The sequence below is a fragment of the Pogoniulus pusillus genome, chromosome 20 (genome assembly GCF_015220805.1).
Source record: "Pogoniulus pusillus isolate bPogPus1 chromosome 20, bPogPus1.pri, whole genome shotgun sequence".
Taxonomy (NCBI): Eukaryota; Metazoa; Chordata; class Aves; order Piciformes; family Lybiidae; genus Pogoniulus; species Pogoniulus pusillus.
The window spans coordinates 533999-547126 of NC_087283.1; the positions used below are offsets into that span (position 1 = coordinate 533999).

Genomic DNA, 13128 nt, shown 5'->3' on the forward strand with positions numbered 1-13128 from the left:
ACAAGTTGATGGCAGCAGCAAACAATTCCTAATGAGCAGCTTTGACTTTTCATACCAGAAGATCACCACTGCTGCCAGTGATTGAAGCTTTGCTAAGACTCAGCAGAAGAGCTGGGAGAAGGATGGGGTACTGCAGCTGCCCACTCTGCGAGCTCTGAGCGTGGCTACAGAAGCTCAGAGAACAATGCAGCACCCCCGGAGCGCTCACCCTGTGCAGATGAAAGGCCCCTGGATGCCTCCACAGCTGCTGAAGGCTCTGTGGGGATGCTGGCCTCGAGTGGGAAATGCGCCCTGGGCAGGGTGGAGAGATGAGGCCCTCTCCTTGCACAGCAGCTGCAGGAATGAGCTCTCAGGTCATGGCTACCTCCTGGGCCAGCCGCCCTGCCTGTGCGCACTGCCGCCCGAGCCAAAGCTGCCAAAACGCTCAGGTGCACAGCCAGGACGAGCAGACAAACCCCTCTGGCGCAGCGGCACTCACCCCACCAAAGCCTCTGAAGCGCTGCAGGACCTCGCTGTTGATGAAGCAGGACTGCGCAGGGTCCCGCAGGGCCTGGTCCAGCAGGGGGTCGATGAAGTAGATGCCCGGCTCGATGGTCAGCACCATGCCCGGCTCCAGCTTGCGCGCCGTGCGTAGGCTCCGCAGCCCCGGCAGGTCGATGCGCTCCACGCCCTGTGGAAGACATACCAGGGCTGAAAGACAGCCAAGCCCGGGTCCCCCCGGCAAGCCCCTCCTAGGTGGACTGCTCCTTCAGGGACCCGAAATAGAAGAGAATCGGGCGGCAGAGGACCGGCGCTGCGCCTCTCTCGGCCCCTCGTTTAGCCGTCACACAGCGATGGGCAGCCTGAACTCAGCGCCCAGGCTGGGTTTTGCCCCGCAGAAATCCTGGCCTTGGACAGGCTTGGTGTCGCCACCCTGCCCCCGGCGCAGGTCTGAGCTGCAGAGCAATCAGTCCTTGCTCTGCTTCTTTCAATCCCCCCAAGCACGGCGCCTCCGGCAGCCTGCAGAGGCTGCGCTGGCCCCGCCGAGGCGCGCAGCGGAGGGCAGTTCTCCAGGGTGGTGCCAATGCTGATCCTCACCGAATGGCAGTAAAATCACACCGCTACCACCTCGACCCGGGAGCAGTGAGTCTACGCATGACCTCGTAAAAGCAGCCCGTTTGAAAGTAAGCTTTAGTCGGATTCAGACTTGGAGGCAGCGTGGTGCTGACTGACACCAGGACAAGCGAAGCCCAGGCAAGCGCTGACTGGCCAAGCACTCCCTTCTGCCCAAACGCCAGGAAAGAAAACGGTATCAGAGACGTGCTTCCTCAAGGAGCTAGAAGCACTGCAAAAACTGGTTCAGGAGATTATTTTTCTTCCCCCCAGATGTGCCAGGTATTGCAACATGGTTATAAATAGACCTTGGCCCCATCAGCTTTCGGGAAAGTCTTTGCAAAACATCACCAAGGGAGCACGGCAGCAGCCGGCAAGCAGCCCCCAGCCCAGCAGCCTGCACACAGGCTCCTTGCTCCACTTGCAGCTCAGAGCTTTCACAGCAGCCCTGCTTGACAAAGGCAGGCAGGAGCCTTTGCAGCATCCTCACTGCTCACCCAAGCAATGCTGGGGTGAGGCTTTCCCTTGCAGAGTTTTGTTTCAACGCGCAGCATCTCACAGCAGCTGGCCTGGACCTCTAGGGGAGGGTTGCCCATTTTTCAGCCATGTGGAGCATTTGCTTGCCCTCACAAGCCAGCAAGTGCATCCTGACCCTTTGCCCTGCCTACTCCATACATTTTCATAGAATCATAGAATCACAGAATCAACCAGGTTAGAAGAGACCTCCAAGATCATCCAGTCCAACCTATTCCCCAGCCCTAGCCAGTCAACTAGACACTGGCACTAAGTGCCTCATTTTACTTCAGTGCTGCAGAGCAGCACATTACCCCCACAGGAGGAAGCACGATTTGGTTGTATTGCGGCCAGGAACCAAGAACACTCTGATATTTAGCAGGACACTCTGCATTTATACTCTTATCAAAACCCAAGGAGCATCAATATAGCTCTAAACTTGAAACAATAACTGCACTTGAAACGGAGCCATTTCTCTCTCTGCTGCTGCCCCATGGGGTTTGGCATCTCACACATTCATTGTAACGCCTAAAGGAAATGAGGGCATCCAATCTTGTGGATTAATCTCCCCATGAGCTGTAAACAATTAGATTAGTGTCTGGACCTTCTGGTGTCTTGCCAACTATCTATCTTCTGCTTTACAACAAACAACTCATAGCTGGCTTTTAAGTACACTTCAATTCCACTGGCAAATGCCTTTCTGAACAGGCAATCCAAGACAGATGCTGGAAACATGAATGCTGGGGAGGCAAACAATGGCAAACATCCTCTGAAGGCAGCCCTGGCACTGCTGCTGCAGTTTTTGGCCTTTTCTTACAACAAATGAGGCTGGCCACCAGGTGACGGTGGAGCCTCATGCCCACTGCAGACACCTCTGCAACCCATCCAAGCAAAGTGCAGACACATTGTTTGGACTGCCCACTTTTTGGTTCTGCTTCAAATACTCCCTCTGAGAAGTCAATAACGCAACTACAGATCAGGAGCAAGACCCAAGGATGCCTACTGAAAAAACTTCATCTAGCAGCCCAGGCTCTCTGGGCTGCCAGCAAGGCAGGGCAGGCTCCTGAGGCACCTGAATGCTCTTGATCCCCCAAGACTGAAACCTTCCCTTCCCCAGGAGCAACCCACAGACTCCTTTTTCTATCCTTCCCCTCCTCTAAGCTGGTGTCAGCTCTCAGTTCCATCTCCAGATCTTTGCATTCTGCAGGCACTGAGGTTGCTGTAAGTGGCAGTGGCTACATCTCTGGCAGGCCCTCAGAGAAAGGGTGGCACTGCTCAGCTTTCCAAGTACAGCGAGCAGGACACCCTTGGGTGGGCCCCAACCCTCCCTTTCCATGGAGCCTAGCAAGGTGTTGACCAAGAGACGAGAGAAACAGGTGAGAGACAGGTTCTGTGGCCATGCACACTGGGAGCAGGGGACAGCCCCAACACCACTCACTGTAAGGACAGTGGGGGAGCAGAGTGGGGAAGGTGACAGAACTGCTCCTTTTGAGAACAGCACTGGCTTAGAACTTACATCAAGCCATGGCTTCAGCCTCCCAAACAAGGTCTGATCTCTGGGCACTTGTGACCACCTCGGTAGCCACCAAGGCCCCGGGAAATGGCAGGATTTTTTGTAGGGACTGAAGCACCACTGCCCAGCAACCCAGAGAGTGACAGCAACACTGCCCTTTCTCACCAAGGCAAAGGCTGGTGCTGCCATCCAGCAGTGTAACCCTTGTGCCACTTACGGATTTCCTCCCTTGTGAGGAGGAATCTTCCCTGGATGCTGCACCCCGTTTTCAGTGATGACCATGGTGATGATGTTCTGCAGCTAGATGAAAAGATAAAGCAGGTGAGGGCTGGCACAGGAGCGGGACTCTGCCACACTCAGTGCTGCACAGTGACTCAGTGCTTTCCCGACCCAGGCAGTTCCATGACTCTGTGCCCTGTAAAGCACAAGCTGGCAATCCGCCTCCAGAAAGGGCACGACATAAGCTAGAGAAGAGGAACACCTGGGCAGCTGAAGGGCACCCACAGTGATATGCTGGCAAATGGCTTTTTGAAGAACTGGTTCTTTTCCTGACCACTGCAACAACAGCTTCAATCTGAAATTGTTCTCTAACACTGCCTTTATGTGGCGGTTCTGCTCCCAGTTTACAGCTGGGACACTCCCCCCAGCGAGCACAGATGTAGGAGCCCTGGTTTGTGACTGTACTGCTGCCAAGAACAGCAGATTCCAATTAATGGTTCATGTAAGGTAACAAACCCCACCATGCCCAGGCAACAAGGACTGTCAAGGGAACAAGAGAACTAGTATGGAAACTGATTTCATTACTGACCAAGCAAAATAAAAGTTCAACTTAAGTGTGCAGTAAAGTCAAATCTAGATTTATTTTTGGAATAAGGAGGGAATTAGGTGGGGTGCAAATATGGCTAATCCTCAGAAGACTGCGGAGGCGCAGGAGTTGCAGTACCTCCTGAACACTTCAGAGCAAGGATGCACTACAGCCTGCTGCTGCTGAGCAGCAAAGTGGCTCCCGGGGGTGCTGATGCAGTGTAGGTCGTGACTGCCAAGTGAGCAGGAGCAGAACCTGATTTAGGCTGCTTGGGTGAGCCTCAGCTTGGCTGTGTCCAAGCCCAGGAGATGTGTCTGTGCTGTCTGGTCACTGCCACAGGGTCACTGCAGTAGCTAGGGATGCACAAGCAGAGATGCAAGGGCACCCTTCCTCCTCAACCCCTCCTCAGCCGTCAGGCAGCTGTCTCCTGAGCAATGGCAGCAGAACCTGGCCAAGGCATGGGTCACCAAAGCTGCTCAGAACTGCAGGCACTGAACCACTTCCAGGGGCTCCTGCAGTGATGCTGACCAGCCTCTGGTACTTTCTTCCAGATAAACCATCACAGAACCTGGAACACAAATCCTATGAGGAGAGGCTGAGGGAGTTGGGCCTGTTTAGCCTGGAGAAGAGGAGGCTCAGGGGTGATCTTATTACTGTCTACAACTACCTGAAGGGGCATTGTAGCCAGGTGGGGGTTGGCCTCTTCTCCCAGGCAACCAGCAATAGAACAAGGGGACACAGTCTCAAGTTGTGCCGGGGTAGGTATAGGCTGGATGTTAGGAAGAAGTTCTTCACAGAGAGAGTGATTTCCCATTGAAATGGGCTGCCCAGGGAGGTGGTGGAGGCACCGTCCCTGGAGGTGTTCAAGAAAAGACTGGATGAGGCACTCAGTTCCATGGTCTAGTTGACTGGATAGGGCTGGGTGATAGGTTGGACTCGATGATCTTGGAGGTCTCTTCCAACCTGGCTGATTCTATGATTCTATGAACCCCTCCGAGCCTGACAGACTGTCCCAGCTGGGCCACATCCAGTGCAGTAAGTCCCCACCACTTCCCCAAGCTAAGTGCAATCAGGTATTCAAATGACTCAGAACACCAACATCACATTTAGACTGCAGGAACTCAACACTCAGGTGAAGCTTCAGCTCTTTCCCCCTTCCCTTCTCTCCCCCAGCTTCTGATTAGCTCAGTCAGTGCACGAAGCATGGAGCCCTGTGCAGCTAATAAAGTGTCCTCAATTCCATCGCACTGGCTCCTGGGGCCGACTCTCTGCCCCTGTTTCTCTTGCTGAGTGCTGCTAATGAAGATTCCTTTATTCGATCTCTCTGCTTTTCCCCAGCGGCTCCAGCTGCCCAGAGTCACCTGAAGGAGCTGCTCACCAGCCTTGCCTCTGCAATCAGCAGCAGGTTACAAGGAACATGCCCCAGGCACCACATACCACTTGTGGCATTTGCAAGGCAAAGCTTCCATTTCGGCAGCAGAATCTAGTTACTAGCTGGAGCTTTTGGGACACAGCTCCAAGTCAATTCTGGGGGAGCAGGGGGCAGATGATGTTTAAGTGGCTATTTTCACTTGTCACACTTTTGTCTTTTCCTGGGGGTTGGCTGTGGTGTCAGTTTTAAGCTGCCTAATAACTTTCCTGCTTATTGCAGGCCATGAACACGAATCAGCTGCCACCACCTGCTCAGCCACATGGAGCTGGATTTCAATCCACAGCTCCAGCATGGTTATGAGCACTGATTCTGTGTCAGCTTTGCTTCCTGATCCTCAGATGTCACCAAGCTCCGTTGCTATCATAATGAAAGTAATAAAATGTAGGGCTTAGATATATTCTTTTTCCTTAAAACCCAACCATGAGGAAAAAAGCCAAGGGAGCGCACAGCAAAATCCGCAGCGCTGACAGCTCCGCCCCCACCCTGGAAGATGAGGGAGGGAGGATACTTAGGTAGCCAGTTCACAGGACAGGGGATGTAGAATAGCAGAAGCCGCCAGCAATACTGCTGTAGCCCCCTTTAAACCCCACCGGACAGCTTGCCTGGCGAGACACAAAGCACAGCCGGGAGCAGAAGGGCTTCTCCTTCTGCATCTCTGATGCTAATAACCACACAGCAAAGCCCCTGAAGCACACCTAGGACGGTTTCCACACAGAAAAGTTTGTGTTTCTCTTTCCTCCTGTGCCTACAATGAGTTGCTCAAGCACACACAACCTCTGCTCCTTTCTGAACACTTTCAGAACCGTTTGGACAACAGATATTCAGATAAAAACTCTCTTTGCACAGGAAGTCTTCTGCAAGAAGTTAACTGACCATAACCAAGTGTTTCCTTCAGAAACGTTAACCAGAACTAACAAACCCAAAGCAAGCAACACAAAGCCTCCAAGCACATGGCAGTTCCCTTCCCAGAGGAGGGAAACCCAGTGCTGTGAAGGCAGGGTTTGCACCTTCACACTGCATGGACACTACACATCAGCCTTCTCTCTTCTCAGCTCCCCCAGTCACCCAAACCTCATCTATGGTTCTATGGACCTGATGAGCACACACAAGGTGCTACAGCAGGGTAAGAGGATCTACTGGTCTGACTCTGGGGAGGGTGTTAAAATCCCCCTGGAGAGTCTGATGCTGCAGGGAGCTTTGCCGGTTGGTGTGTGACCCAGCAGGCAGCAACGAGCACTCTGCATGGAAGTGCTGCAGAATTGAGAGTCTTCACTGACTGATTCTTGCCTGCTTAGCTGCTCAGAGCCACACAGCTCTGCTCTGCAGGGACTCCGTCAGAAGGAAAGTGACTCAGGGGGACCCCATGAAGTAGAAGCAGCAGAGTTTACTTCCTGATTCTTTCTCAAGGTGAACAAACGCTTGCAAGAACAAAACCTAGAGCTAAAGCTAGTGAGAAGCCACTTCACTCAGCTCACAGAAGCACCTACCACCCAGGTTGTTTCCTGTCTGCCTACCCTGTCCTGGGTTGGCACAGATAGAGCAAGGCTCTGCAAAGTTCTGACCAAGCGAATCACCTGGGCTCTAGACAACAGCTTTAGGCCTCCTTCAAGCTGAAAACATTAAGGCATCGTTTGCAATGCTAGCCACAAAAAATGACAGATCCTGCTGCAGCAGAAAGCGGGATACTGCAGGACAGCAGCTTCTGCCTGAGCAAGCAAAGCAGCAAGAAGAATCCTGTATTCTCTAGCAGGTTTGGTGACCGAAATCCCCAGGTCAGGCATCTGGGACCCGGGAGCAGGATCTGTCAGAGCCAGCTGCAGCTTCTCCACCTCTCTGAGCAGCAGAGATGCTCCCCAGGCAGGCAGTGCCAGGAGGACAGGGATCAGTCCTAGTCCTCCAGCCGTGATGTGCTGCCGCAGGGCAGCCATGGAAGGATCAGCTTTTCGCAGGCACACAGACCTGAGTGGCACTTCCAACTGAGGTAGAGCTCATCATTGGAGAAGGCAAAACAAAAGGCAACTCTTCCTTCAGCAGGTGCTAACATCACAGCAGTTATTAACCTAACTTAAATTAACTGCCTCATTATTACAGAAAGTCATCAAATGTACTTAGCATTCTTCAGAGCCTCACAGTCAATTAATAGAACATGAAATTGAATCAACTCAAGCATCTAGAGACACAGAACTTAGATTAAAATGAAAACTTCAGCCCCATCTACCTCAGGGTCTGGAAATCCAGGATCACCTACCACATTTTCTGCACTGCAGCAGGCACAGACCCTGGTTTCTATCCCACATCGAATTCGCCCAGAAACAAACGAGAGGGTGTGGGAAAACCATTGCCAGCATTACATTTTACAGCTGAAGCGAGGCCCAGTGGAGTTCTCAGCCTTTGAAGCTAGCTCTGCCTGACTGAGGGCCAGATTTTCTGAAGTGATTAGTACCACTGGGGCTGAATTTCAGGGCTGCTCGAGTTGCAGTCAGACCCCTGAAAGCAGCAGGCAGCTGTTCAAAGCGGCGCTCCACGCCTGCTTTCCCCGTGAGGAACATCGTGGCCCCCCGCAGGAGCCTTGGGTCCCAGAGGGGCTCCTGGCTGCTGAGCACTTCGGCAAATCAGGACACTCACCGAGGTGCTCCAAGGGGAGCACTGCTGCTTAGGGCCTTGCAGAAACCTGTCCCCAACACAGCTGCTGAACTGTGTTTGATGGTGGCCAGAGCCGACTCCTCTTTGTCCACAAGAGAAAAAAGAGGAAGGGCAATGTCCTGCTTTCTGGTATCCCAGAGTCCTTGCTGGAAAGCCTGCAAGCCTTTTGCAGCGTTTGTCAGAGAGGAAGAAAGTGCTGGTTTGGTGCTGCATGTGAAAGCAGCTGACTGGAGAAGATGAAAACAGCATTGCCAAATCTGAAGAGAGCAATCTCTGGCTACCCATGAATAACTCATCCGAGCTAACAATGTCTGGAAATGGTTGCTTTGGAACACACAAAACTCTGTGACAGATAAAAATTAGGAAATTAAAGCTTATTGTGTTATTCCAAATGTAACTGTTTACACTTGAGGAAAAATAATGGAATAAAATCCACTTGGAAAGTTTTTATTTTTAAAAAACCCTTTGTAACACTCCCAGCAGTTCCCTTGGCCAACAGCTTCCCAGCTAACGGAGCAGAGATACCACAGGCCTGGGCTCACCGCTCCCCACGCACACAAACGCCTTTCTGACACTCCTGCTAGCTGCTCAACACTTCAAACACACCAAAGCCAGCTCCACAGCGCCCTAGATGGCTTCCAAATGTGCTTCCTCGGGAAAGAGGCACGGAGGGAAAGCCTTCTCCCGTGTGACATGTGTCACACTCGCAGGAGAGGCGTCCGGCTGCCCAAGCGGAGACTTACCTAGAGACAAGCCTCCCAGTGCCTCTCTGGCCCCACAGCTCCCTCCTGCCACGGACAGGGATCATGCCTCCTGTGAGAGCTTCAAGCCCAGAGGAGAGAGGAGCCCAGTGAAGCTCCAGTCCCTCACCTTGCTGAAAGGGCCCAGCAGAAAGAGCCCTGATGCACTGGGCCGGAGGGAAGTGATGGGTGTCACACAGCTGGAGTTGTGCAGCAGAGGGAGTTTAAAGGAGCTATTCTTCTGCAGAACCCCAAGTTCATTCTTGCTCAAACCAAGCTGGCTGATGCCACACATCTACCTCTGTGGACACTGATAGGCAAAGACAGGGCTCCAGCTGCATGTCTGTGAGCTCACACAGGGGCTGCCCTCGCACGCAGGAGGGGTCTTCCTTAGGACTGGTTTTCCAGAGTCGGTCAGCTGTGCAAACACTCTTAACCTGAGGAGGTAGCTGCCTGTCTGGTTTTCATATTTCCAGGCACAGCATTCTCTGTTTGCAGAGAGCTCTGCAATTCCCACATAGATCTGGTAATTTCCCCAAAGCTGGCATTTTCACACACATTGTGTATGGCAGCGCAGAGCCTAACTCATCTGACAGTCCAGCCCTGGATCCACTCTCAGCTAGAAAAGGCTGCTTCTCCCACAGCTGTGCTTCCAGCAAAAGGACCCCCCCCCCGCAGATACTGTGGTGGACAGTTAACAGCCTGGCATCTGCTGACTGCTTCAGGAACTGAGTCTGCAGCTCCCAGGTCAGGCTACTGAATGCTGCTGGACATGATGGCAGCTCTGTGCAGGCTGTTGTTCCATACTCCCCTCAAAGCAGTTCCAGAAATGCCCCCAGAACTCAGCTCTGTGCAGGCTGCTTCATACTCCTCCCAAAGCAGTTGGAGAAATGCCCCTAGAACTTGAAGTCCTTGCCCAAACTGTCAGAGTTTCTAAGCAAAAGCCAGCCTGATACTTTTGCTTCTCACAGATCTTTCCACTTGTTCCTACAGTTTAGGTATCTCTTTACCCCACCAAGTCTGGAACACGGGCTCCAGTTTATGTGAGCCCAGCAAACTCAGCAAGCAAGCTTCACAACAGATGTGAGAACAGCCAAAGCAAAGGCAGGGAACGCTGGGGTTGGGGCATCCTGAGTCCACAAACTCTCCAAGCAGTCACATCTCTCTTGTGCTTAGCTGAATGCCTCTGTGTTTACACACAGAGGAAGCACTGGGAGAGTCAGAGGGGTGAACATCCACCCTTCTTGTGTCAGCTCCTTAAGGAACCTCAGAACCAGGCTGAGGTTGCTTTTGATTGCTGTTTCATTTTCATTCTGGCATCAGCTGCTGTACCGAGACAAGGCATTGCCATCACAATGCTGTGTCTCAGCATCAGTGGTGGTGTGAGCACACTGAGTGCCCTCCACCACTGCTGATTGTCCCTTCCATGGCTGCAGAAGTGACCCCAGCAGGTATCATGTAGCCTCTTCACCCAGCAGGGACAAGCTCCACAACATGATCAACCTTACCTCAAGAGTTCTTCGCTGCCTTCTCAGGTTCTGCTAAAAGAATATCTTCCAAAGAGAGAAGGCAAATGCTCCATTTTCACCCTGCCTCATTAAGAACTCTCCAACAGCCTGAAATAACCAAAACCCAACTGCCAGAAAAGCCTTCTGAAATCTTTCCGAATCTGCTGGAAGTTTCCTTTCCTTCTGCAGATCTTAAGCTCTTTTCCCCTTATACTTCTGGGTTTTCCAGTATCACTGCAAACATCTTCCCATCACTGGTTACATTCTGCCTTCAGCCCACAGCCATGCCCTGCCATGCTGCTCTGCAGGAAAATGCAACCATGCTGAGTTTGCTGCAGAACTCAGGACATCAGAGGCTGTGCTTTCATGTTTGCAAAGGATGTGTTTCTTTCCCACCCCAGGGCAATACATCTGTACTGGTTCCCATTTTGACACTGAAGATCAAAATGCAAGACAGGCCGAGCAGATAGCTTATTTCCATGTGGCACAGCCACTGGGATGTACCAGGCCAGTCGCAGCAGTGAGCTCCAAAGCCGAGTCACAGCTGGCATGCAGCAAGTGACTCTTCCCATTACAGGGCTTGGGCAGAGTGAGGTGCCCTCTGCCACAGCACAGAGCGACAGATGGCACTGTGGTGACTCACACAGGCACAACACAGGGTGTATAGAAATGGCACAGATGAAGGATGCCCAAAGGCTGGCAGCACTTGACTTCCCCCCACGTGCAACTCCTGTTTTAATGAACTAAAGGATTACTTTAAAGGAGACTGCAGAAAACATCCCATGCAGAACAGCACTAAATGCACTTCTGTTGCAGCTCTGAGGAACTGGAAGCAGCTTGTCAGGCATGAAGAGAGATGCTGGTGGAACTGAGAGGGGTTAATCCCCCAGGCAACTGACAAGAGACTAACACTAACCTCTGGGTAGCCTCCAACGTCGTGCACATCGATGCCAAGTAGATGTCCGAGCCCGTGTGGCATAAATATTGCACCCAGATGAACCTTCACCATGTCATCCACGTTGCCTTTCAGGATGCCAATTTTAGTCAGCTCCTCCAGATGGACTCTGTCAGCCAGACGGTGCATATCAGGCCAGGCCACCCCTGGGAGAGCAGACACAAGAGCTGAGTTAACTCCTGCTAACAGTTGGTGAGACTATTTTCACAAGGCAGACGCACCACGTGCTGGCTGTTTATAGAAAAAACAGGCAGGAAGAGCAGCTCCATTAGCACAGAAATCCTTTAGGAGACAACACTATCTGAGCACACATGCAAGGCACAGAACACTGCAAGCAAGCGAGCAGCACCTTCGAGCCCAGTGCACAGGGCAAAGCCTGCAGACGCTGCAGCTGAGCATGCCCATGAGCCTTCTGCCAGCTTGTCAAGTGCCACATTTAGGATGCAGAATATGAAGTGCTGCCCTCCCCTCATTTCAGTAATGGCTGTGCCACGCAGAGCACTGGGATGGGCAGCAGTTCTCTGTGTACAGAGGGTTTAAAGCCCATGTCCTTCTGGCACAGGCTCTGCAGAAACGAAGGGCTGCAGTTGGGTGGTGTAAAACACGAGCCTCTGACGCTCGGCCTCCAGCAGCCTTACAAAACCCTGCTGGCTGCCTGCAGACAGTGCCGGGACCCATCAGACCCCTCTGGTACCCTGCATGGTTTTGTTTGACAAATTGCTGGGCAGCAGGGACAAGAAAGCAGCTTTTTGGTTAGAAACAGTGCTGGCTTAATTAGTTCACTATGGCTTTGAGTCATCATCAACAGATTCAAGACAACTAGGGCTAAGGTACAGCAGAAGAACATTGTCCTTGTTCAGCTTTGGCATGATTAAACAAAGAGGGAAGGAGCAATTTTTAAGGCAAACCCCACCAAATTCCATTCGCTTCAGTCCAGTAAGAGTGGGCTCTAGGGGCTCGTGAACATGCTGGCATCTCTTAATCACATTAGCACTTCTCTCTGTGAGTGCTGAGGCTCCAGAGGCTGGAACAAACTTATCCTATGGGAGACCTTGAGCCGCATCCAGCTGCTCGGCATGGCTCTGACAGGAAGGTCAGCAGAGACCGAGCGGCGAGCAGCTGCTGCGCCTTGCACGCAGCAGGAACAGGCAGTCTCCTCTTCCTCATCAGACTACTCGGTGACCAAACTTCTCAGCCTGCTGCGGGCATGCAGCTGAAGAGGTCCTTTCCTTGCCCAACAAGGCCACAGGCCAGAGGTGAGCAGCACAGAAAGCTGGACAAGCTCTCAGCTGCTGCTGCAGTGCTCAGCGACACTCATTCATGAGACATGCGTAGGCTTCCTGCTCAAAATGTGCTCTCCCTTCTTAATAAGCCCTGAGTTTTCCTTCAGGTTAACTGAAGAAGCCCAATCTCCCTTCCCTTACCACAACTAGGACCAGCAGCTCCTCAGCAAGTCTGTTCAGAGCAATCACATTCTGCAAGACTTCACCCTTCTGAGTGCTGGTTGCACTGCCATTTCTCCCTCTCTAGGGCCAGCTGTGTTTCACAGCTCCCTCGCTCCTAACTCCAGTCTGCTGCCGCTGAACCATGTGCCCAGGTGCTGTGGCCACACATTTCTTGAACACCTCCAGGGATGGGGACTCCACCACCTCCCTGGGCAGCCTGCTCCATCCCTGACTGCTCTACATTATTCAGATGGCTGTGGGCAGCACTCAAAGAAAAAGATAACGCAGAAGCCTCTCTGCAGGCAGCCAGGGACCAATCTGCCCAGCAGGGCAGCTGGACTCAGCACTGCTCAGGCCACACTTTGAGTGCTGTGTCCAGTTCTGGGCTCCTCAATTCCAGAGAGATGATGAGGTGCTGGAAGGTGTTTGGAGAAGGGCAGCAAGGCTGGGGAGGGGCCTGGAGCACAGCCCTGTGAGGAGAG

The 13128-nt window shown here is 52.5% G+C and overlaps 1 protein-coding gene across 3 annotated transcripts in view; it reads right to left on the reverse strand.

The window, feature by feature from the left end:
* The window catches only part of PEPD (peptidase D), a 170032-nt gene that overhangs the window by 7231 nt on the left and 149673 nt on the right, over positions 1 to 13128 (reverse strand). For all 3 annotated transcript variants that reach the window (XM_064159872.1, XM_064159874.1, XM_064159873.1), the window contains exons 14-15: positions 11163 to 11347; positions 479 to 670 (exon numbers count right to left, since the gene is read on the reverse strand). In XM_064159872.1, the coding sequence (XP_064015942.1) occupies positions 479 to 670; positions 11163 to 11347 (377 nt within the window). The remainder of the gene's footprint in view (positions 1 to 478; positions 671 to 11162; positions 11348 to 13128) is intronic.